The 25,654-nt window shown below is 48.5% G+C and overlaps 1 protein-coding gene across 2 annotated transcripts in view; it reads left to right on the top strand.

Moving 5' to 3' along the window:
* Window positions 1-25,654, top strand: part of RAD51D (RAD51 paralog D) — an 81,057-nt gene that overhangs the window by 23,086 nt on the left and 32,317 nt on the right. For both annotated transcript variants that reach the window (XM_075334180.1, XM_075334179.1), the window contains exons 4-6: window positions 2,157-2,275; window positions 3,527-3,608; window positions 25,332-25,466. In XM_075334180.1, coding sequence (XP_075190295.1) covers window positions 2,157-2,275; window positions 3,527-3,608; window positions 25,332-25,466 — 336 coding nt within the window. The remainder of the gene's footprint in view (window positions 1-2,156; window positions 2,276-3,526; window positions 3,609-25,331; window positions 25,467-25,654) is intronic.

Raw genomic sequence — 25,654 nt, 5'->3', positions numbered from 1 at the left:
CGTCGTTTTGGCGTTTGGAATTTTTTTGCCGCTACGCCGTTTACAGATCAGATTAATTGATTTTATATTTTGATAGATCGGGCGTTTCTGAACGCGGCGATACCAAATGTGTGTATATTTTTTATTTTTTTAACCCTTTAATTTTCAATGGGGCGAATGGGGGGTGATTTGAACTTTTAGGTTTTTTTGTTTTTTTTTTAATTTTTTAAAACTTATTTTTTAACTTTTTTTTTTTAGTTTACTAGTCCCCCTAGGGGGCTATTGCGATCAGCATTCCGATCGCTCTGCAGTATCTGCTGATCACAGCTGCAAGGCTGTAAACAGCAGATACGCTGTCTTTCTCTTTTGCTGTGCCCCGGGCACAGCGAAAGTGAAACCAAGTCAGGTGTAGTACAGGAGTCATCACATGACCCTGTGCTACCATGACAACTATCGGGAGTCACGTGATTGCGTCACGTGACTTCCGGTATCGGGCGGTAAGGAAAATATTACCGCAATCGCGCTTATAATGGCGCTGTCATGTATTGACAGCGCCATATAAGGGGTTAATCGGCACGAGCAGATAACGATTCTGCTCGTGCCTAGCAGGCACACATCTCAGCTGTGAAAATCAGCTGAGATGTGTGCCGATCGCGGCATGCTGCCGCCGGAGGACCGCGGGCAGTAACATTATGTCATTTAGGACGTAATTTTACGGCCCGCGGTCGTTAAGGGGTTAAGACTCAATCAGGCCTGCGGTCAGTAATCTGGCCTCTAGAGTAAACGTCACTACGAACAGCATTTATATTTCTGATTTTGTTAATTTAGGTGATTTTTGTTCAACTGCATTATTAATCTATAACAAAATAAATGATAGGTTTATCATTGAATTTTTTACAATGTATGTGGGCAGTGTAAGCAGTCTGTTATGTCATCCAGAGCTGCATCTAAAGCCCTCCTTACACTTTTTGCTAGCTGTCAACCTTGCAATGTTTTGGCCGATCGATCTGCTTACAGCTGTTTCGCACGACTTCTCCATACCCACGAGCGCCCATTGCACTCCTGTGTTCTACATAAGAGAGCCACTGCCAGATATTTCTGTTGGCAGCTTGTCTCGTGTCACACATAGTGACGACGACAACGACGTCGCTGCTAAGTCACCATTTTCTGTGACGTAGCAGCGACGTCGCTGTCGCTGTGTCTGACATCCAGCAACGACCTGGCCCCTACTGTGAGGTCGCCGGTCGTTGCTGAATGTCCTGCTTCATTTTTTGGACGTTGCTCTCCCGCTGTGAAGCACACATCGCTGTGTGTGACAGCGAGAGAGCGACGAACTGAAGCGAGCAGGGAGCCGGCGTCTGGCAGCCTGCGGTAAGCTGTAACCACGGTAAACATCGGGTAACCAAGAAGCCCTTTCCTTGGTTACCCGATATGTACCTTAGTTACTAGCGTCCGCCGCTCTCACACTGCCAGTGCCGGCTCCCTGATCCCTGCATACGTAGCTGGAGTACACATCGGGTAATTAACCCGATGTGTACTCTGGCTAGGAGTGCAGGGAACAGGGAGACGGCACTGACAGCGGGAGAGCGGCTGATGCTAGTAACTAAGGTAAATATCGGATAACCAAGAGAAGTGCTTTCCTTGGTTACCCGATATTTACCTTAGTTACGTTTCCACGCGTTGCTGCTCGCTGGGGGCTGGTCGCTGGTGAGATCTGCCTGTTTGACTGCTCACCAGCGACCATGTAACGACGCAGCAGCGATCCTGATAAGGTCAGATCGCTGGTCGTGATCGCTGCTGCGTCGCTATGTGTGACACCACGTTTAGTGAACAAAAGGATAGGCAGACCAAAATCAGACTAGTCAGATCCTTATATCCCCTACATAATCTTTCAGGAGGCCTCCATGCACATTAGATTGTTGATCAAAGCCATCCATATCTTTAGGTTTGGCCAATAGTAGTGTATGTGGGCCTTGGACCTCTGCTCCTAGCTCTGAGGTTGCATCATATCACATTTTGCATGCAACCCTTTATCTTATCATTTCTATACACATTGTTGGGCCAGGGATTTATGAAGTGGATTGTATAAGCTTAGAGAAACTCCTTATGATTGTTTAAGAACATAATACGATGATAGTTATATGAAAAAAAAATAAAGAGATTGAAATGTATTTTAGGCTCTTGTAGCTGTGAGACGTGTGCTGCTTGCTCAGTACTCTGCCTTTCCCAACAATGGAGCCGATTTGTATGAAGAGCTGAAAGCGTCAACCGCAATCCTTCCCACCGGTAGCAAAAAGTAAGTGGATACAGAGTAAAGGCAACTTGTGAAATGAATAGTAAAAGCCAATAAGTCTCCGATTTCCTATTCCTCAAATGTGGTGTTGGAGGGGGAGGTAATGGTCTTCTGTCACTGATTTATAAATGCTACTGGGACTGGTCTTTAAAACAAAAGATAAAAAAAAATCAAACTGTACCTAAAAGTTTGATTTTCTACAAAGATTGTACATCTTCTATATTGCTATACCACTCGGGCTTAGTGACATTTTACATACCCATGTGAAGCTAATACAATGTGAAATCTGGTTGATTATGAATTAGTCTACATTAGACATTGGTGCTCCGTGTTTCAATCTAAAAGTCATTCTACCTATTGGTAACACTGTTTTTAACTAATTGTGTGATGGAAGCAATGTGACAATGTAAATAGATGATCTGAAAGGTGGAGAAAATATCACCCTTCTTCTACCAGGTATCTTAGGTTCCCGTTACACATAGCGACGTACCAGCGATCCCACCAGCAATCCGACCTGGCAGGGATCGCTGGAATGTCGCTACATGGTCGCTGTTGAGCAGTCAATCAGGCAGATCGGCACAGCGACCAGCTATCAGCCACCAGCGACCCGTGTAATGACTACTCCCTGCACACTCAGAACCGGTGCTCGTTGGTTTCCTGCCGTCAAACACGCCGATGCGTGCTGCACAGCGGGAGACCAACGAGCAAAAAATGGTCCTGATCGTTTTGTCACGATCAGCTACCTCACAGCAGGGGCCCGCTCGCTGCTGCTTGACACACACAGCGATATCGCTAGCGAGGTCGCTGATACGTCCCAAAACCTGTGACGTTTCAGCGATCTCGCTATGTGTGATGGGGGCTTTACTCCAGAGATAAATATCACATTGCTGTCCTGTAAGTGACAGGGACCTGACTATAGGAGATAACTAGAGGGGGGAGGAAATAACTAGAAGACATAGGGGAACATTCATGTATCTGCTGTTCTTAGAATTCTGTTGTTTGCTTTCCAAAAAGTCAGGTATGCTTATATTATTGCATTTTCCTATCATATACTAATCTCCTGGGATTAGTAGAAGTCATAAAGATGATGAAGTCTGTGTAATCTGTTTCAGAGGGTAAAAGTACAACTTTTTAGGCTTGTGCCTGTGAAAGACATAATCTGAATTAAGCTTGTAGTCTGTAAAGTCATCCTCTTTAGACATATAAGAATAATATACTGCACATATTATATTCATTTTGTTCTTTACTTTGCAGGCTAGACCTCCTATTGGATTCGGGACTCTATACGGGAGAAGTTACTGAGATTGCAGGGGCACCTGGCAGTGGTAAAACACAGGTTAGAAATAAAACAATTTTGGCCATTTGTGGTTATTACTTACTATCATTGGTAACACATTACTAGAACCACAACTCCAAAACTATTGAAATCTTTAAAATGTTTTGCACATATCGAAGAAGCTGTTTTTGAAGGTGTTTTCTGATTACACTGTTCTACAGCCAAATTGGTTCAGAGATGAAAACAATTGAACTTCACTAATTTTATGTTGCTCAAAACAAATATGATGCTTACATTTGCTGATTGCTCTAATTCTCAAGATCCAGAAGAAGTTGTAATTACTTATGACACCTTTCGTGCAAGCTTATAGAAAAATTGCATCTTTATTATTTCATCATAATTATTTCATTATTAGTAGCTAGTCAATTACATCATCTATTTAGTCCATTGAGCCTCCAGTATTCTATCATCTTAAGCTGGTGTCACACATAACGACAACGACGTCGCTGCTACGTCACCATATTCTGTGACGTAGCAGCGACCATAGATGATCGTTAGTAAGCTGTCAAACATGTTATATAAAGCAGCGACGGAGCAGCGATCATAGCAACGTCGACGGTCGTTGTGTGGTTTCAGACGTAGCGTAGCGTAGCGATCGTCGCTGCTGCGGTGTCAAACACAAGGATTATCAGCTTATCAGCATGGCGCAGCGGGATAGCAGCGATCAAAAAATGACCTGGAACATTCAGGAGCGAGCAACGATTTCGCAGCAGGGGTCTGATCGTTGTTATGTGTCACACACAGCGACGTCGCTGTTGAGGTCGCTGCTACGTCACAGAATATGGTGACGTAGCAGCGACGTCGTTGTCGTTATGTGTGACACCAGCTATAGAGTGACCAATCAAAACACCAACCCCGCTCCGAAGAGTAATCCTAATTACAGTTGTATCACCTACTTTTAGAAATGCTCTCTGTGTAAGGTATACAGTTTTACGATTTCTTACTATAGTTTCTTAACATATTGACGTTTCTATATGCTTTTTCAGATATGCATCGTTCTTGCATTAACAAATTTGATAGTTTTTGCTACATATAGGGAGAAGTCACTTTTGCGTCCACAAAGGTGAAACTTTACTACCATAACGAAAGTTTACAACTTGTATTTTGGATGCAGAATGTGAGATCAGGACTAGAGATGAGCAAACCCGAGGTTCGGTTTTCGAACCGAATACCAAATTTAAAAATCAAGGTTCGGATGCTTTACGTGCAAACAAAACTCACGCGAGCAAAGCTGTGTGCAGTAATGCTTGGTGCTCAGCCTGGTGCAAGCCACTTGCAGTGATTGAATGGCTCACACTGGGGGTAACATCAGCACAATTAGTGTAGTGTGCAACAAAAAAAAAAAAAGTTTCAAAAAGCCCCCTCCCCACCACTCTTTCCCAGAAGTGATCTGCTTATGGCTGGCTGTATGTGGGCGGAGACTCAAACTGCCAATCAGTGACTTGATACGGGGGTTCAGGTCAAGCTCGAGTCTGTGTAGCTAGGCTCGTTTGCTGCCGGCGTATCGAGCCTCGACGGAACCGCTCATCTCTAATCAGGAGAAGAGTTGGACTCCACACATATACTGCAATAGACCTGCATCACATCTTACCCAGTGGTTGCATGGGAAGAGGCAATCTATGCCTTTTTTGCAGTCCCAATGTTCTGGAGAGAGCCAACCGATCACATCACATTACAAATTTCTATTTCTGCATGGTGCCCCCCATTAGGAAAAGAGTTTAAAGAAAGAAGTGGACTTTACATTCCACAGTATCCAAACATTCCATCTGCAATACGCCCAGTACCACATACAGAAAAACTGCCGGTTCTGGAAGCACCTGAAATGTTTTCAGTTGAGTCAATTGAGGAAGAAGCTTGGTGTCATGAAGCATCTTCCTCTCACGACCCAGACTCTGTCAGCAACCTCAACCTCACCTTATATCGCAGAGTGATCTGAACGATCTTGTTAGAGATTTCGATTTACCCAAGGCTGAGCTCTTAGGTTCTAGGATACAGCAGTGGAGTGTCCTAGCGGATGATGTTCGTATTTCTTTTTCTTTGTCGCTCCATTGGGAGACCCAGACAATTGGGTGTATAGCTTCTGTCTCCGGAGGCCACACAAAGTATTACACTCAAAAGTGTAACCCCTCCCCTCTGCCCATACACCCTCCCGTGCATCACGGGCTCCTCAGTTTTATGCTTTGTGTGGAAGGAGGCACACATCCACTCACACATCTCCATTTTAGTTAGCAGCAGCTGCTGATTGTATCGGTTGGAAGAAAAGAGGGCCCCCACGGGGCCCCCGGCATGCTCCCTTCTCACCCCACTAAGTCGGCGGTGCTGTTAAGGTTGAGGTACCCATTGCGGGTACGACGGCCGGAGCCTCATGCCGTGTTTCCTTCTCCATCCCTTAGGGCTCTGGTAGAAGTGGGATCCGAAGCGGTCATCCAGGTTCTGGGACCGTGCTCCCTCCGCAGCCCCTGAGGGAATCTGCTGGACAGGAGCTTATCTATCCTCAGGGACAGGGCCGTGCATCCACGAGGTACTCTGTGTCCCCATGGGGACTGTGTATGGAGCGCCTGGTTCCCGGACGCCGCAACTGGCTGCTGAATTGTGAAGACCGGGGACTACCGCGCCGACCGCGCCTGCTTGTCGGCCGCGGTATTAAATTTAGTCCCCGGCTTCATCGCGGCCTAGTGGCAAAACTCCCGCCCCCGGGCCTGTCTATCAGAGATAGGGGCGGGACAGCCGATCTGACGTCGGATGTGAGGGCCGGGGCATCCTGTATGCTCCCTCCCCCCTCACTGATCACTGTGGGGACCCCAGATTCCCGCACTTTTCCTAACGCTGCCCACGGCTTCACTCCTCCCCTGAGAGCTCCGGCAGCCATTTTTCGGACATTCTGCCGGTGGAGAATCACAGAGAACAGCTCTGCAGCTCTGGGAGAGCAAGGCAGGGAATCTGGAGCACACACACCCCGCTTTTTAGCGGTCGGTAAGCCGCACCGGTCACTCGGTGTTGGTCCCCCTGGGTGCCGGTATAGATACGTATATATATACTTATTTCTGTTCGGCCGGGCTGTATACCCTTTTTTCTATATACCCTCAGTGATCACGCTCCTAGGACACAACAGCATGTCGTCCACAAGGAGCAAGGGCACTAAAGCACAGGGTTTTTTTGCGACATGTACCTCTTGTAGGGCTATGTTACCTGCTGGTTCCACCTGCCCTCACTGTGAGCAATGCTCGGCCCCTGTTACGCTTGCTCAGCCGGAGCCTCGGTCACTAGTGGGCCCCTCGGCTCAGGTAGACCCCCCTGCTTCCACTGTCCAGGTGGCAGCGACAGAGTTTGCAGTTTTTGCTGAAAAGCTCTCAGAGTCACTCTCACAATCCATGGCTCAGTCTATGGACAAATGGTCTGCCAAGTTGCTGGAAGCCCTGCAGTCCAGACCGGTCCTTACACAGGCCCCGGACCCTGTTAGATCGGCGCCTCCAGGTCCCTCTCGGTCCACCCCGGCCGGGGTGGGCCCTAGGTCTCACGTGGAGGACTCCTCCACGGACCACAGTCCCAGACCAGCTAAGCGGGCTCGCTTGGAATCTTCCCCGACTTCCTCACGCTGCTCGGGTTCCCAGCTTGAGGACTCTCTGGAGGACGAGGCGGAGGTTGCAGCTCAGGGCTCGGACCCTGATGTTGCTCTCAATCTTGATACACCTGAAGGGGACGCCTTAGTAAATGATCTTATCTCGTCCATCAATCAGGTGTTGGATCTATCTCCCCCGCCTCCACCTATAGAGGAGTCGGCCTCTCAGCAGGAGAAACACCAGTTTCGGTTTCCCAAACGTACACGGAGTGCATTTTTTGATCACTCTAACTTCAGGGATGCCATCCAGAAGCCCAGAGCGGTTCCGGACAAGCGCTTTACTAAGCGCCTTACTGACACACGTTACCCCTTCCCCGCTGACGTAGTTAAGGGTTGGGCTCAATGTCCCAAGGTGGATCCCCCAGTCTCCAGATTGGCGGCTAGATCTGTGGTTTCGGTTGCAGATGGCTCATCACTAAAAGATGCCACTGACAGGCAGATAGAACTCCTGGTGAAATCCATCTATGAGGCCACGGGAGCGTCTTTTGCCCCGGCTTTTGCAGTCGTGTGGGCACTCCAAGCTATCTCAGCTTGTCTGGCTGAGATTAATGCGGTCACACGTACGTCTGCCCCGCAGGTTGCATCTTTAACCTCTCAGGCGTCGGCGTTTTCTTCCTACGCCATGAACGCAGTCCTAGACTCTGCTAGCCGTACAGCGGTGGCATCCGCTAATTCTGTTGCAGTCCGCAGGGCCATGTGGCTGCGCGAATGGAAGGCAGACTCGGCTTCCAAGAGGTTCTTAACCGGTTTGCCGTTTTCTGGCGAGAGATTGTTTGGCGAACGATTGGATGAGATTATTAAGGAATCCAAGGGAAAGGACTCCTCCTTACCCCAGTCCAAACCCAAGAGACCTCAGCAACGAAAAATACAATCGAGGTTTCGGTCCTTTCGTCCCTCCGCCAAGCCACAGTCCTCTTCGTCCAATAGACAGGACAAAGGCCAGAGGAACTCCTATGCGTGGCGGTCTAAGTCACGCCCCCAAAAGACCGCCGGAGGCACTGCCCCCAAGGCGGCCTCCTCATGACTCACGGCATCCCCGAACCGCATCCTCGGTCGGTGGCAGGCTCTCCCGCTTTCGCGACGCCTGGTGGCCACATGTTCAAGACCGATGGGTGAGAGACATCCTGTCTCACGGTTACAGGATAGAGTTCAGCTCTCGTCCTCCGACTCGTTTCTTCAGAACCTCCCCGCCCCCCGCGCGGGCAGACGCACTTTTTCAAGCAGTGGACGCTCTGAAAAAAGAAGGAGTTGTGACCCCCGTTCCCACTCAGGAACAGGGTCGCGGTTTTTACTCCAACTTATTCATGGCGCCAAAGAAAGACGGATCATTCCGTCCCGTTCTGGACCTCAAATTGCTCAACAAACACGTGAGCACCAGACGATTCCGGATGGAATCTCTCCGCTCGGTCATCGCCTCGATGTCACAAGGAGACTTCCTCGATCGACATCAAGGATGCTTATCTCCATGTGCCGATCGCACCAGAACATCAACGCTTTTTGCGTTTCGCCATCGGGGACGAACACCTTCAGTTCGTGGCATTGCCCTTCGGCCTGGCGACAGCCCCACGGGTTTTCACCAAAGTCATGGCATCCGTTGTGGCGGTCCTGCATTCTCAGGGGCACTCGGTGATTCCCTACTTAGACGATCTCCTAGTCAGGGCACCTTCTCGGGCGGCGTGTCAACACAGCCTTACCGTCGCTCTGGAGACCCTCCAGCAGTTCGGGTGGCTCATCAACTTCCCAAAATCCAAGTTGACACCGACCCAATCTCTGACTTATCTAGGGATGGAGTTTCATACACAGTCAGCGGTAGTCAAGCTACCACTAGACAAACAGCTGTCACTGCAGGCAGGGGTGCAATCTCTGATTCAGACTCAGTCACACCCCTTGAGACGCCTCATGCACTTCCTGGGGAAGATGGTGGCAGCAATGGAGGCAGTGCCTTTCGCGCAATTCCATCTGCGCCCGCTCCAGTGGGACATTCTCCACAAATGGGACAGGAGGTCGAACTCTCTCGACAGGAACGTCTCTCTTTCCCTTGCAACAAAGACGTCTCTTCAGTGGTGGCTTCTTCCCACTTCTCTATCACAGGGAAAATCCTTCCTGCCCCCAACCTGGGCTGTGGTCACCACGGACGCGAGCCTGTCAGGGTGGGGAGCGGTGTTCCTCCATCAAAGGGCTCAGGGAACCTGGACTCCGATAGAGTCTTCCCTTCAGATCAATGTCCTGGAGATAAGGGCAGTGTATCTGGCCCTATTGGCTTTCCAGCAGTTGCTGGAGGGCAGGCAGATCCGTATCCAGTCGGACAACGCCACTGCCGTCGCATACATCAACCACCAAGGCGGCACGCGGAGTCGTCAAGCCTTCCAAGAAGTCCGGCGAATTCTGCAGTGGGTGGAAGCCACAGCATCCACCATCTCCGCAGTTCACATACCGGGCGTAGAAAACTGGGAAGCAGATTTTCTCAGTCGTCAGGGAATGGATGCGGGGGAATGGTCCCTGCACCCAGAAGTGTTTCGAGAGATCTGTCGCCGCTGGGGAACGCCGGACGTCGATCTCATGGCGTCACGGCACAACAACAAGGTCCCGGCCTTCATGGCACGATCTCAAGATCACAGAGCTCTGGCGGCGGACGCATTAGTTCAGGATTGGTCGCAGTTTCGACTGCCTTATGTATTTCCTCCTCTGGCAATGCTGCCCAGAGTACTACGCAAGATCAGGTCCGACTGCCGTCGCGCCATTCTCGTCGCTCAAGACTGGCCGAGGCGGTCATGGTACCTGGATCTGTGGCATCTCACGGTGGGTCAGCCGTGGGCGCTGCCAGACCGCCCAGACTTGCTGTCGCAAGGGCCGTTTTTCCATCAGAATTCTGCGGCCCTCAACCTGACTGTGTGGCCATTGAGTCCTGGCTCCTAGCGTCTTCAGGGTTGTCTCAGGATGTCATTGCCACTATGAGACAGGCCAGGAAACCGACGTCCGCCAAGATCTATTACAGGTCTTGGCGGATTTTCTTGTCCTGGTGTTCTGATAAAGGTTTTACTCCCTGGCCTTTTGCCTTACCCACTTTTCTTTCCTTCCTTCAATCCGGAATGGATAAGGGGTTGTCACTTAGTTCTCTCAAAGGGCAAGTATCGGCACTCTCAATATTCTTTCAAAAGCGCCTGGCCAAGCTTCCGCAGGTCCGCACGTTCCTGCAGGGAGTTTGCCACATAGTCCCACCTTACAAGCGCCCGCTTGAACCCTGGGACCTTAACAGGGTGCTAACAGCTCTTCAGAAACCGCCTTTTGAGCCGCTGCGGGATGTCTCTTTATCACGTCTTTCGCAGAAGGTGGCATTTCTAGTGGCAATTACCTCACTCCGAAGAGTGTCGGAGCTTGCAGCACTGTCATGCAAAGCCCCCTTCCTGGTTTTTCACCAGGATAAGGTGGTTCTCCGTCCTGTTCCGGAATTTCTCCCTAAGGTGGTATCGCCTTTTCATCTCAATCAGGATATCACCTTACCTTCATTTTGCCCTAATCCAATTCAACGCTTTGAAAAGGATTTGCACTCATTAGATCTAGTGAGAGCACTCCGATTCTACGTGTCTCGCACAGCGCCCCTGCGCCGTTCAGATGCGCTCTTTGTCCTTGTGGCCGGTCAGCGTAAGGGTTCGCAAGCTTCCAGGTCAACCTTGGCTCGGTGGATCAAGGAACCGATTCTTGAAGCTTACCGTTCTTCGGGGCTTCCGATTCCTTCGGGGCTGAAAGCCCATTCTACCAGAGCCGTGGGGGCGTCCTGGGCATTGCGGCACCAGGCAACGGCTCTACAAGTGTGTCAGGCAGCTACGTGGTCTAGTATGCACACTTTCACAAAGCACTATCAAGTGCATGCCTATGCTTCGGCAGATGCCAGTCTAGGTAGGCAAGTCCTTCAGGCGGCGGTGGCCCACCTGTAAGAGGGAGTCGTGTCGGCTCTTGTTATCGAGGTATTCTTTTACCCACCCAGGGACTGCTTTTGGACGTCCCAATTGTCTGGGTCTCCCAATGGAGCGACAAAGAAGAAGGGAATTTTGTTTACTTACCGTAAATTCCTTTTCTTCTAGCTCCTATTGGGAGACCCAGCACCCGCCCCTGTTCCCTTCGGGCTAGTTGTTCTTTTGTGTACACATGTTGTTCATGTTCAATTGTTTCATGGTTTTCAGTTCTCCGAACATCCTTCGGATTGAATTTACCTTAAACCAATTTATAAGTTTCCTCCTTCCTGCTTTTGCACCAAAACTGAGGAGCCCGTGATGCACGGGAGGGTGTATGGGCAGAGGGGAGGGGTTACACTTTTGAGTGTAATACTTTGTGTGGCCTCCGGAGGCAGAAGCTATACACCCAATTGTCTGGGTCTCCCAATAGGAGCTAGAAGAAAAGGAATTTACGGTAAGTAAACAAAATTCCCTTCTGTTCTGCAACTGTGATAAACATCTTGTCCAATACGTCTTCATGGAGGGCCATCTTATGGCATGCACCAACATCAACAGTTTAATAGAAGCTCCAAATATAAGTCATAATCCAAACTAATGGAAGCTGTTCATCAGTTCATCCAAACTTGCCTTAAAGCTATCTATCTGCATAATGGCAATGCACTGACTTTATTTCCAGTTGGTTATACTGTCCACATGAAAGAAACCTATGACGACATAAAAAAGCTGTTCAGATGCCTGAACTATGAGCAACATTTGTGGCTCCTCTTTGGTGATTTAAAGGTGGTTTCCCACTTACTTGATCTCCTCTAAATAAATTTCAGAAAATTGTCATAAAATATTCTGCATCTTTTATATTTGCAAAAATAATGTTTTAAAGTACTGAAACTTTTATACAATAATTGTGTCGCACTAAAAGGTCAAAATCATTAAGAAATGAATCATTTCACAACTGAACATGACTACTTTTAAAAATATGTAGCCCAGTGCTGTAAAATTTATCCTGCAGTATTCTCGCTGCCACTTATTCCTCCCCCTTTAATGAGCATAGTCCAGTGTAGCTCCTGGCCAGATCTTCCCAGCTCACTGCACATAATTGACAGGCGCTTCCCCTCTTGTACATAGGAAGAGACTTGTTAATCACTTTTAGCAGTGCCGAGAAGAGCCAGTCGGAGGCAGCACCAGACTAGTTTAGCCTGTGGCTATGGTCGGGTCCCCAGCTATATTTTTAAAGTATATTTCTTCGGCGCTCCATTGGGAGACCCAGACGATTGGGTGTATAGCACTGCCTCCGGAGGCCACACAAAGCATTACACTAAAAAGTGTAAGGCCCCTCCCCTTCTGGCTATACACCCCCAGTGGGATCACTGGCTCACCAGTTTTCTGCTTTGTGCGAAGGAGGTCAGACATCCACGCATTGCTCCACTGTTTAGTCAGCAGTAGCTGCTGACTATATCGGATGGAAGAAAAGAGAGCCCATATAGGGCCCCCAGCATGCTCCCTTCTCACCCCACTTGTGGTTTGTAAGGTTGAGGTACCCATTGCGGGTACGGAGGCGGGAGCCCACATGCTGTTTTCCTTCCCCATCCCCCTGAGGGGCTCTGAGGAAGTGGGATCTTACCGGCCTCCAAGCCCTGAGGCCGGGCTCCGTCCACAGACCCATTGAACCTGCTGGATAAGGAGCCGGGGTACCGTTCAGGGACAAGGCCCTGCAACATTCAGGTACTCTGTGTCCCCCTATGGCCTGGCCGCGCACACTCCAGACTTGCTGGGTGTGCTAGTGCGCCGGGGACAGTAGCGCTGCGCGCTGGGGTTTGAGTCACTGCAGCTTAGCTGAGTGACTTTATGTGTTGGGAACTACCGCGCCGGCCGCTCCGGGAGCGGCGGCGCGGCTGGGACTTGTAGTGCGCCGGGGACTTAGCGCCGACCGTGCTTTTACGACGGCGGCGCTTATAAATCTAGTCCCCGGCTTTTGCGGCCTAGCTCCGCTTCGTTCCCGCCCCCTCCCTGTCAATCAGGGAAGGGGACAGGCGTTGTGCAATCGTCAGCGCCGAGGGCTGGAGCCTTATTTACATGCTCCAGCCCTCTCACTGGGCACAGTGGGACGCAGGTTTCCCGCTTTTTGTCTGAGCACACCCAGGGCCCGCCCCCCCTCCACAGAGACGCCGGCAGCCATTCCTGCATGCAGTCTGGCTGGGGAACGGACATTCCCCGGTCCCCCTCACAGGCTCTGGGAGACCCAGACAAGGGATTTCTGGCGACCACACACCCGCGTTAAGCGGGCGGTAAGCAGCACATTCGTGCTGGCCCCACTAGTGCCACAGTGTTATTTGGTGTACTTTTTCCTGTACCAGATATATCTATATATATTGCACTGTAAGGTCGCTTCTTGGCTGTATACCCCTATTGCTCTGAGGAGACGACAACATGTCATCTGCAAAACGCAAGGGTGCCAAGACACAGGCTGTGAACGCTGCTTGTGCCGCTTGTGGGGCTAATCTACCGGCAGGTTACAATGACCCCCATTGTGTGCAATGTTCGGTCCCTGTGCCACTTCGTCAGCCGGAGCCTATGGTGGTAGTGGCCCAGGCAGAGTCGCCGGTGAACCCTGTCCCGGTGACGGGGACAGAGTTTGCTGTTTTTGCTGACAGGATGTCTGTCACTATGACAAAAATCCTAGAGACCTTGCAGGCCAGACCAGTTACTCAGTCCATGGACACTGCTGCGGCAATGTTCCCCGGTCCCCCTCAGTTGGAGTTAATCAGTGCTTCAAGGGGGTCCCAGGCATCTCAGCCTGACGGCTCTGATTCAGATGACAGTCCCAGGCAGCCTAAGCGTGCTCGCTGGGAGAGACCCCCCACGTCATCACGCGGATCAGGGTCTCAGCGAGAAGAGTCTCTACATGATGAGACAGAGGAGGGTGATCAGGAGTCTAATCCTGAAACCGCTCTCAATCTGGATACTCCTGATGGTGACGCCATGGTAAATGACCTTATAGCGGCCATCAATAGACTGTTGGATATTTCTCCCCCAGCCCCTTCTGCAGAGGAGGCAGCTGCACAGCAGGAGAAGTTCCATTTCAGGTATCCCAAGCCTAAACTGAGTACTTTTCTGGACCACGCTGACTTCAGAGAATCAGTCCAGAAACACCATGCCTACCCAGATAAGCGTTTCTCCAAACGTCTTAAGGATACACGTTATCCCTTTCCCCCTGACGTGGTCAAACGCTGGACCCAGTGTCCAAAGGTGGATCCCCCAATCTCCAGGCTTGCAGCTAGATCCATAGTTGCAGTGGAAGATGGGGCTTCACTTAAAGATGCCAATGACAGACAGATGGACCTTTGGTTAAAGTCTGTCTATGAAGCTATTGGCGCGTCGTTTGCTCCAGCATTCGCGGCCGTGTGGGCACTCCAAGCTATTTCAGCTGGCCTGGCACAGGTGGACTCTATCATATGTCCAGCAGTGCCGCGAGTAGCGTCCCTAACCTCGCAAATGTCTGCGTTTGCGACTTACGCTATCAACGCTGTCCTGGACTCTACAAGCCGTACCTCAATTGCGTCTGCCAACTCTGTTGTCTTGCGCAGAGCCTTGTGGTTAAAGGAATGGAAAGCGGATTCTGCTTCCAAAAAATGTTTAACCAGCTTGCCGCTATCTGTAGATAGACTGTTTGGTGAACAATTGGCTGAAATCATTAAGCAATCCAAGGGTAAGGACTCCTCCTTACCCCAGCCCAGATCAAGCAAACCTCAACAGAGGAAGTGGCAGTCGAGGTTTCGGTCCTTTCGAGGATCCAGCAAGACCCAATTCTCCTCGTCCAAAGGGACTCAGAAGGAGCAAAGGAGCTCAGATTCCTGGCGGGCTCAGTCACGCCCCAAGAAAGCAACCGGAGGAACCGCTTCCAAGGCGGCTGCCTCATGACTTTCGGCCTCAGCCCTCCGCATCCTCGGTCGGTGGCAGGCTCTCCCGCTTTTGCGACATTTGGCTGCCACAGGTCAAAGACCGGTGGGTAGCAGACATTTTGTCTCACGGGTACAGGATAGAATTCAGTTCTCGTCCTCCGCCTCGGTTCTTCAGAACCTCCCCACATCCCGACCGAGCAGATGCCCTTCTGCAGGCGGTGTGCTCACTAAAAGCAGAAGGAGTGGTGATCCCTGTTCCTCTGCAGGAACAAGGGCAAGGTTTTTACTCCAATCTCTTCGTGGTTCCAAAAAAGGACGGCTCGTTCCGTCCTGTTCTGGACCTAAAGCTGCTCAACAAGCATGTGAACGCCAGGCGGTTCCGGATGGAATCCCTCCGCTCTGTCATTGCCTCAATGTCTCAAGGAGATTTCCTTGCATCAATAGACATCAAAGATGCTTATCTCCACGTGCCGATTGCTACAGAGCACCAACGTTTTCTACGTTTCGTGATAGGAGACGACCATCTCCAGTTCGTAGCTCTGCCATTTGGTCTGGCGACAGCCCCACGGGTTTTCACCAAGGTCATGGCGGCAGTGGTAGCAGTCTTGCATTCTCAGGGTCATTCGGTGATCCCTTACTTAGACGATCTACTTGTCAAAGCACCCTCTCAAGAGGCATGCCAACACAGCCTGAATGTTGCGCTGGAGACTCTCCAGACTTTCGGGTGGATCATCAACTTTTCAAAGTCAAACCTGGCACCGACTCAATCACTAACGTATCTTGGCATGGAGTTTCATACTCTCTCAGCGATAGTGAAGCTTCCGCGGGACAAGCAGCGGTCTCTACGGACAGGGGTGCAGTCTCTCCTTCAGGGTCAGTCGCACCCCTTAAGGCGCCTCATGCACTTCCTAGGGAAGATGGTGGCAGCAATGGAGGCAGTCCCGTTCGCGCAGTTTCATCTGCGTCCACTTCAATGGGACATTCTCCGCCAGTGGGACGGGAAGACAACTTCCCTGGACAGGAAAGTCTCCCTTTCTCAGACGGCCAAGGATTCTCTGCTATGGTGGCTCCTTCCCACCTCATTAACGCAGGGAAGATCATTCCTGCCCCCATCCTGGGCAGTGGTCACGACAGACGCGAGTCTGTCAGGGTGGGGAGCAGTTTTTCTCCACCACAGGGCTCAAGGGACGTGGACTCAGCAGGAGTCCACCCTTCAGATCAATGTTCTGGAAATCAGGGCAGTGTATCTTGCCCTATTAGCCTTCCAGCAGTGGCTGGAAGGAAAGCAGATCCGAATTCAGTCGGACAACTCCACAGCGGTGGCATACATCAACCACCAAGGAGGGACACGCAGTCGGCAAGCCTTCCAGGAAGTCAGGCGAATTCTCATGTGGGTAGAGGAAAGAGCTTCCACCATATCAGCAGTTCACATCCCGGGCGTAGAAAACTGGGAAGCAGACTTCCTCAGTCGCCAGGGCATGGACGCAGGGGAATGGTCCCTTCACCCGGACGTGTTTCAGGAAATCTGCCGCCGCTGGGGGGTGCCGGACGTCGACCTAATGGCGTCTCGGCACAACAACAAGGTCCCGACCTTCATAGCGCGGTCTCGCGATCAAAGAGCTCTGGCGGCAGACGCCTTAGTGCAAGATTGGTCGCAGTTCCGGCTCCCTTATGTATTTCCACCTCTGGCACTCTTGCCCAGAGTGTTACGCAAGATCAGATCCGATTGCGGCCGCGTCATACTCGTCGCCCCAGACTGGCCGAGGAGGTCGTGGTACCCGGATCTGTGGCATCTCACGGTCGGCCAACCGTGGGCACTACCAGACCGTCCAGACTTACTGTCCCAAGGGCCGTTTTTTCCATCGGAATTCTGCGGCCCTGAACCTGACTGTGTGGCCATTGAGTCCTGGATCCTAGCGTCTTCAGGATTATCCCAAGGGGTCGTTGCCACCATGAGACAGGCTAGGAAGTCCACTTCTGCTAAGATCTACCACAGAACGTGGAAGATTTTCTTATCCTGGTGCTCTGCACAAGGAGTATCTCCCTGGCCATTCGCGTTACCTGTCTTTCTTTCCTTCCTGCAATCTGGGTTGGAAAAGGGCTTGTCGCTCGGCTCCCTTAAAGGGCAAGTCTCGGCACTATCCGTGTTTTTTCAGAAGCGTCTAGCACGACTTTCTCAGGTGCGCACGTTCCTGCAGGGGGTTTGTCATATCGTACCTCCGTACAGGCGGCCGTTAGATCCGTGGGATCTAAACAAGGTCCTTGTTACTCTCCAGAAGCCGCCCTTCGAGCCTCTGAGGGATGTGTCACTTTCTCGACTCTCACAGAAAGTGGCCTTTCTGGTAGCGGTCACGTCTCTTCGGAGAGTGTCTGAACTAGCAGCGCTGTCATCCAAAGCTCCTTTCCTGGTGTTCCACCAGGACAAGGTAGTGCTGCGCCCTATTCAGGAGTTTCTCCCTAAGGTGGTATCCTCTTTTCATCTTAATCAGGATATCTCCTTGCCTTCCTTTTATCCGCATGCAGTTCATCGGTATGAAAAGGATTTACATTTGTTGGATCTGGTGAGAGCACTCAGAATCTACATTTCCCGCACGGCGCCCCTGCGCCGCTCGGATGCACTCTTTGTCCTTGTCGCTGGTAAGCGCAAAGGGTCGCAGGCTTCCAAAGCCACCCTGGCTCGATGGATCAAAGAACCAATTCTTGAAGCCTACCGTTCTGCTGGGCTTCCGGTTCCATCAGGGCTGAAGGCCCATTCTACCAGAGCCGTGGGTGCGTCCTGGGCATTACGACACCAGGCTACGGCTCAACAGGTGTGCCAGGCAGCTACCTGGTCGAGTCTGCACACTTTCACCAAACATTATCAGGTGCATACCTATGCTTCGGCGGACGCCAGCCTAGGTAGAAGAGTCCTGCAGGCGGCAGTTGCCTCCCCGTAGGGGAGGGCTGTCTTTGCAGCTCTAACATGAGGTATTTCTTTACCCACCCAGGGACAGCTTTTGGACGTCCCAATCGTCTGGGTCTCCCAATGGAGCGCCGAAGAAGAAGGGAATTTTGTTACTTACCGTAAATTCCTTTTCTTCTAGCTCCTATTGGGAGACCCAGCACCCGCCCTGTTGTCCTTCGGGATTTTTGGTTGTTTTTCGGGTACACATGTTGTTCATGTTGAATGGTTTTCAGTTCTCCGATGTTACTTCGGAGTGAATTTGTTTAAACCAGTTCTTGGCTTTCCTCATTCTTGCTTTTGCACTAAAACTGGTGAGCCAGTGATCCCACTGGGGGTGTATAGCCAGAAGGGGAGGGGCCTTACACTTTTTAGTGTAATGCTTTGTGTGGCCTCCGGAGGCAGTGCTATACACCCAATCGTCTGGGTCTCCCAATAGGAGCTAGAAGAAAAGGAATTTACGGTAAGTAACAAAATTCCCTTCTTTCTCTGAAATGCCAGTGCGTTTTTAGAGCGTAATATACCTAGCCACAATTGTGCAATCTGATTTCAATTGACCCTGCTCACCGTTTGGACACCATGAATCGACAGACAGGTTCCCTAGGTGCTTTCATCTTATTGTCCTAAATTTCTTCAAATATCCCTTACATCAATAATGGCAAATCCTGTTATTTCCTATTAAGACAATTGGAAATAACAGGATTTGCCATTATTGATGTAAGTGACATTTGAAGGCATTTAGGAAACTGAGGCCCTAAATCAAGACTGGTGATACTCACTGCAGTCCTAATGAGGCAATGGGTGTTGGAGTCAGACACTCCTGATTCATTAAGTGATGAATCTGGAGCGTTTAACAAGTGGCACGTGCCTCCCTGTGGCTCTCCACAAATCTTACTCCAGTCATGGGCTGGAGTTAGATTTGTGGAGAATGGTATGCCACAGCTCATTAATGAGTAGAGCTGTTGCATCACTCCAAAGGTGTGAAAATGTCAAAATGTGTCTGCTTAGCTCAAAAAAAATTCCAACTGTTCAAAATGATTTTTTTTTTTTAGTCTACACTGTGCAGAATTATTAGGCAAGTTGTATTTTAGAGGATTTTTTTATTATTTAACAACAACTGTGTTCTCAATCAACCCAAAAGACTGAAATATCAAAGCTTTATATTTTTGGAAGTTGGAGTGTTTTTTTTTTTTTTTATTTGGCTATCTTAGGAGGATATCTGTTTGTGGAAGTAACTATTACTGTGCAGAATTATTAGGCAACTTCTTAAAAACCAAATATATTCCCATCTCACTTATTTATTTTCACCAGGTAAACCAATATAACTGCACAAAATTTAGAAATAAACATTTCTGACATGCAAAAACAAACCCCCCCAAAAATTAGTGACCAATATAGCCACCTTTCTTTATGATGATACTCGACAGCCTACCATCCATAGGTTGTCAGTTGCATGATCTGTTTATGATCAACATTGCGTGCAGCAGCCACCTCAGCCTTCCAGATACTGTTGCGAGAGTGTACGGTTTTCGCTCCCTGTAGATCTCACATTTTATGAGGGACCACAGGTTCTCTATGGGGTACATATCAGGTGAACAAGGGGCCATGTCATTATTTTTTCATCTTTTAGACCTCTACTGGCCAGCCACACTGTGAAGTAGTTGGATGCATGTGATGGAACTTTGTCCTGCATGAAAATCATGTTTTTCTTGAACGATACCGACTTCTTCCTGTATCACTGTTTGAAGAAGTTGTCTTTTAGAAACTGGCAGTAGGTCTGGGAGTTGAGCTTTACTCCATCCTCAACCCAAAAAGGTCCCACTAGTTCATCTTTGATGATAACAGCCCATACCAGTACCCCAACTCCACCTTGCTGGCGTCTGAGTAGGAATGGAGCTCTCTGCCCTTTACTGATTCAGCTTCTGGCCCGTCCATCTGGCCCATCAAGAGTCACTCTCATTTCATCAGTCCATAAAACCTTTGAAAAATCAGTCTTAAGATATTTCTTGGCCCAGTTTTGACGTTTTATCTTATATTTCTTGTTGAAAGGTGGTCTTTTTTCAGCCTATCTTACCTTGGCCATGTCCCTGAGTATGGCACACCTTCTGCTTTTTGATACTCCAGTTTCGTTGCAACTCTGAAATATGGCCAAACTGGTGGCAAGTGGCATCTTGGCAGCTTCACGCTTGATTTTCTTCAATTCATGGGCAGTTATTTTGCGCCTTTTTTGCCCAACACGCTTCTTGCGACCCTGTTGGCTATTTGCCAAACTTTTGAAGCGTGATCACCGAACAATCAAGCGTTTCATGGCGATTTCAAGATTGCTGCATCCCTCTGCAAGACATCTCACAATTTTGGACTTTTCAGAGCCCGTCAAATCGCTCTTCTGACCCATTTTGCCAAAGGAAAGGAAGTTGCCTAATAATTAAGCACACCTTATATAAGGTGTTGATGTCATTACACCACACCCCTCCTCATTACAGAGATGCACATCACCTGATTTACTTAATTTGTAGTTGGCTCTCAAGCCTATGCCGCTTGGAGTAGGACAACATGTATAAGAAGCATCATGTGATCAAAATACTCATTTGCCTAATAATTCTGCACACCGTGTATTTACTAGCCATCTAAACAAATATAAAATAAAATCCTGAAATATTAACAATGGCTACTTGGACTAATTTAAGACTCTTGCCTCCTCTTGGACATAAGTAGCAATATACTGATTTAAGGTCCGTTTACATGGTCTGAATGGTGGCATCATACGTCTACGAATTGGTTAACTTTTACTGATCAGTGATCCTTTAAATAACTTTTTAAGGTGGTGTCACACACAGCGACGACGACGACAACGACGTCGCTGCTACGTCACCATTTTCTGTGACGTTGCAGCGACGTCCCGTCGCTGTCGCTGTGTGTGACATCCAGCAACGAGCTGGCCTCTGCTGTGAGGTCATTGCTCGTTGCTGAATGTCCTGCTTCATTTTTTCGTCGTCGCTCACCCGCTGTGAAGCACACATCGCTGTGTGTGACAGTGAGAGAGCGACGAAATGAAGCGAGCAGGGAGCAGGAGCCGGCGTCTGGCAGCTGCGGAAAGCTGTAACCAGGGTAAACATCGGGTAACCAAGGGAAGACCTTTCCCTGGTTACCCGATATTTACCTTCGTTACCAGCCTCCGCCGCTCTTGCTGCTAGTGCCGGCTCCTGCTCTGTGCACATGTAGCTGCAGTATGCATCGGGTAATTAACCCTCTGTGTACTGTAGCTAGGAGAGCAAGGAGCCAGCACTAAGCAGTGTGCGCGGCTCCCTGCTCTCTGCACTGTGACATGTAGCTGCAGTACACATCGGGTTAATTAACCCTATGTGTACTGTAGCTAGGAGAGCAAGGAGCCAGCGCTAAGCAGTGTGCGCGGCTCCCTGCTCTCTGCACATGTAGCGACGTTATGATCGCTGCTGCGTCGCTGTGTTTGACAGCTAAGCAGCGATCATAACAGCGACTTACAAGGTCGCTGTTATGTCACAGAAAATGGTGACGTAACAGCGATGTCGTTGTCGCTGTCGCTATGTGTGAACCCAGCTTTGCATAGGCAGACCAAAGTAAACAATGTGCGCTGAACAATGTGTAATAGATCACTCAGTGCACATAGATTGCCAAGGTTCTCAGCAGTGGGAGTCCTTTTCACATAGGAGAAAGTACCTCCAAAAACGAGGATATTTTTTTTTTTTTTTTTTTGGTGCTGCGCAAAAGATCATTCCAGCAGCCTGTTTACACTACCAGATAATCAGAAAAAAGCGTTTTGAACAATGCTCGTTCACAATTAACTTGCAACGTAAATGCAGCTTTAGATCCTATCTATAGTATAGAAGCATTATTTGAGAATGTCTAACCTGGGCAAAGGTCATTGTGAAGGCAGGGAAAAGAGAGGCATGACCTATGGTGAATTTTGGATCCTGTGTTATCTGGTGTTTATAGAGGTGTTACTTTGCTTTGTAATCCTCTCTGTGATACTGATCAGGCTGTTGATTTCTCCTGTATAGTACAAGATGTGTCCATCATAAGGCCTAAAGGTCTGTGTGAAAAGTTCAGACTTTATTTATTTTATTTTTTTAAATATATTAATGAGGTAATAAAGAGGAATAAATGAAATTAGATAATATAATGCCTGGCAAAACAGATGTACAAACTGCTGGAGCAGGCCACCACTCAGCTTGGCTAACACAAGTATGAATGGTACTGATCATGAAAAATCCACATAGAGAAACAATTCCAACTAATTACTGCCCAATAACCTACCTTAGAACAACATGGAAACTCCTGTCAGCCATCATATCCACCAAGCTAGACAACCACATAAATCAGTACATGAATACATCTCAGAAAGGCATTGGGAACAACACCAGAGGCTCTAAGCACCAGCTGCTAGTAGATAGAGCAGTTACTCAAGATCCAGACAGATTTTTCTCCCCACAACCTGAATTGACTACAGAAAAGTATATAACTCAATGCCACACAAATAGATCTGTGAATGCTTGACGCTGTACATTGTCAACAGAAAATTAAGAACCTTCCTCAGAAACTCAATGAGGCTATGGAGGACAACACAGGAAGTCAACTCAAGACAACTAGCACAACTTACCATGAAATGAGGCATATGCCAAGGTGATGCACTGTCCCTATTGCTGTTTTGCATAGACTTGAACCCCTTTAGGCGTCTTTCACATGTCCGTGAAAATCACGCACGTTTTTCACGGACGTGTCAAAGGTGCGTATTGCCCTCCGTGAGCCGTGTGTATGGTACACGTGTGTTCTCCGTGTGTTATCCATGATAACACACGGAGAACGGGAACTTTATACTGACCTGTCCCTGGCGTCGCTGTCCGTGGTGCTGATTTTTGGTCTCCGGTCCTGCCGACTCCCCGCTGCTGCTGCTGCTTCCGGTTTTAGTGAAGTGAATATTCAATGAGCATAATGAGCGGCGGTTGGCAGCAAGTGACAGCAACGGCAGAGACAGCAGGGCTGGAGAAGGTGAGTAAAGGTTTGTTTTTTTTTCTCACAGACACATGTCTTTTCTCTGGTGCGTGTCACACGGAACACATCCGTGTGGTCCGTTTGCATTACATATGACACCCGTGATGCCTGAGATAAAACGGACATGTTGCCGTGAGAAACACACGGACACATGTAAATACGGAACAGACGCACGTTCCGTGCGAAAATACTTGCGTGTGTCCAAAACCATAAGAATACATAGGTCTACGTGTGTACGTGTCTCCGGTACGTGAGAAAACTGCCAAACACGTACCGGAGGCACGTACGTGTGAAAGAGGCCTTAGTCAGATAATTATAGAGTCTGGCTATGGATACAAGTTCAATAGTGAAAGCACCATCAGCCACCTCCTCTACATGGATGACATCAAGCTGTACAAAAGTGAACGAGATATCAATTCATTGGTCCACCTGACAAGGATCTACAGTGAAGACATCAGGATGTCCTTCGGACTGTAGACGTGTGGTTGGTTGGTGATAGAGGCAGGGTGGTCCAGACTGATGGAGTAGAATTACCAGCAGGGCACATAGCAAATGTACAGACCTGCTACAAGTACCTCTGCATCCCAAAAGGATATTGTAACTATGATAAAGAGGCAAGGAAAGCAACAACATCCAAATACCATCAAAGGGTAAGACAGATTCTGAAGAGCCAGCTCAATGGGAAGAATAAGATCTATGCCATCAATACATACGCCCTGCCATTTATCAGATACCCTTCTTGCATAGTGTGCAGGCCCAAAGAAGAGATGGAATCTGCAAATCTGAAGATCCAGAAGCTCCTTACAATGCATGGAGGTTTCCATCCCAATTCTAACACCCAAAGATTGTATAACGACTGAATGAAGGTTGTTCGGGGCTTGATAGATATCCCAGCCACCATCACGGTCGAAACAAGGAGTATCTAGGAATACAGCAGAAAAGTAGCACCAAAAGATAAAATGCTGAGAGAAAGCCAAAGGCAGAACCAACAACAGAATTAAAAATGCAGAGCGCTGTAATCTGTCTCATGTCACATAAGCCATTATTTTAGCCACAGGGAATTCCCTATTTAGACTCACTGTTCCTATGTCTCTGGCTAGCTAATGTGTTGTTCCTTTAGTAGATGACCACTGCAATCGCAAATTAGTACCTTGCGTGGGTGGCGCTGATCTCTGTCACGACTCGTAAAGGTACCGTCACACATAACGAGATCGCTAGCGAAATCGCAGCTGAGTCACGGTTTCCGTGACACAGTAGCGATCCCGTTAGCGATCTTGTTATGTGAGACACCTACGAGCGATCAGGCCCCTGCTGTGAGATCTCTAGTCGTTGCAGAATGGTCCAGGCCATTTTCTTCAAAGGCGATGTCCTGCTGGGCAGGACACATTGCTATGTTTGACACTGTGTGACAGGGTCCCAATGACAGCAGAGATCGTTATACAGGTCACTACTGCGACCTGTATTGTTCCTGCATCGCTGGTAAGATCTGACTGTGTGACATCTCACCTGCGACCTCCCAGCGACTTACCTGCGATCCCTATCAGGTCGCATCGTTTTCGGGCTCGCTGGTAAGTCGTTGTGTGTGACTGGGCCTTTACTGCTGATCTGAACTAACAGTGAGCACGTTGTCATTGCGAATATCGCACCGCACAGTTCTCAAACGAAGCATCATTAGAGAGGAAGCAGGTAACAAAAAAAAAATGCAAGAGCAGTTAGATAGTGATAGCAAGTTAGATGAAAATTACCTTCTTCTTTGATCCACCACTTTAAAATCACTATAAAATGTAACATCTTTTCATAAGTGTTAATCAATAAGATTTTATATGTTGAGACCACTTGCAATGTTGATTGAAGGCAATTATTCTGTTTAGTTTAGATTGTCAGGTGGGTGCTAATATATACTTTCTACTCTACTCTCTGTAAATGCTTTTAAGGGAGCACAATTCTCAGTGAAAAGCGTACACCTTTTTGTAGCAGTTGTTCAAGATCTTCTCTTCTCAGAATCTGGACGATATTAATGAAAATTTCTATTTCATCTACAGCCATTTATTGTACATATGGAGTTTATTCAAAGCTGTGCTCTGAAATGAGTTTTGTAAAGAAAAAAGAGGCGTAACCTGAAAATTTCTTGTTAAATCATTTTGACATTTTACAAACCTGCTTATGGTTTGTGTTTTGTAATATGGCAGAAATTACATACATTCAAAGTGACTTACTCATTATACCTTATTTAAAGAATATAATTTTTTTTCTACAAAATATGTAGTATTTGTTCTATTATTTTAGATGTGTGAAAGCATTGCTGTAAATGTTGCTACCAGTTTACAGCAGAGAGTGTGTTATATCGACACCACAGGGGGGCTGACTGGCACTAGGCTTCTGCAGTTAATTCAGTGCAAGACACAACAGGAGGATGAACAGGTAAGCAGCATGTGAAGTATTCAAGACATATTTTAAATTACTCAAATTGTGTTCTTATGTGGACTTAAAGAGGACATGTCACTTTAAAAAAATAAATTGAGATGAATACCCGGTAATAAACCCTGAACTCCCCTGGTTCTGTAGCTATTCTCTTTTTGCGCTGTGTCTCTCCATTGCAAAGATATTCA

This window comes from Anomaloglossus baeobatrachus, chromosome 2 (genome assembly GCF_048569485.1).
Source record: "Anomaloglossus baeobatrachus isolate aAnoBae1 chromosome 2, aAnoBae1.hap1, whole genome shotgun sequence".
In the NCBI taxonomy this organism is placed as follows: domain Eukaryota; kingdom Metazoa; phylum Chordata; class Amphibia; order Anura; family Aromobatidae; genus Anomaloglossus; species Anomaloglossus baeobatrachus.
The sequence above is the reverse complement of the archived record's forward strand: the minus strand, read 5'-3'. Positions and strand labels throughout refer to the sequence as shown.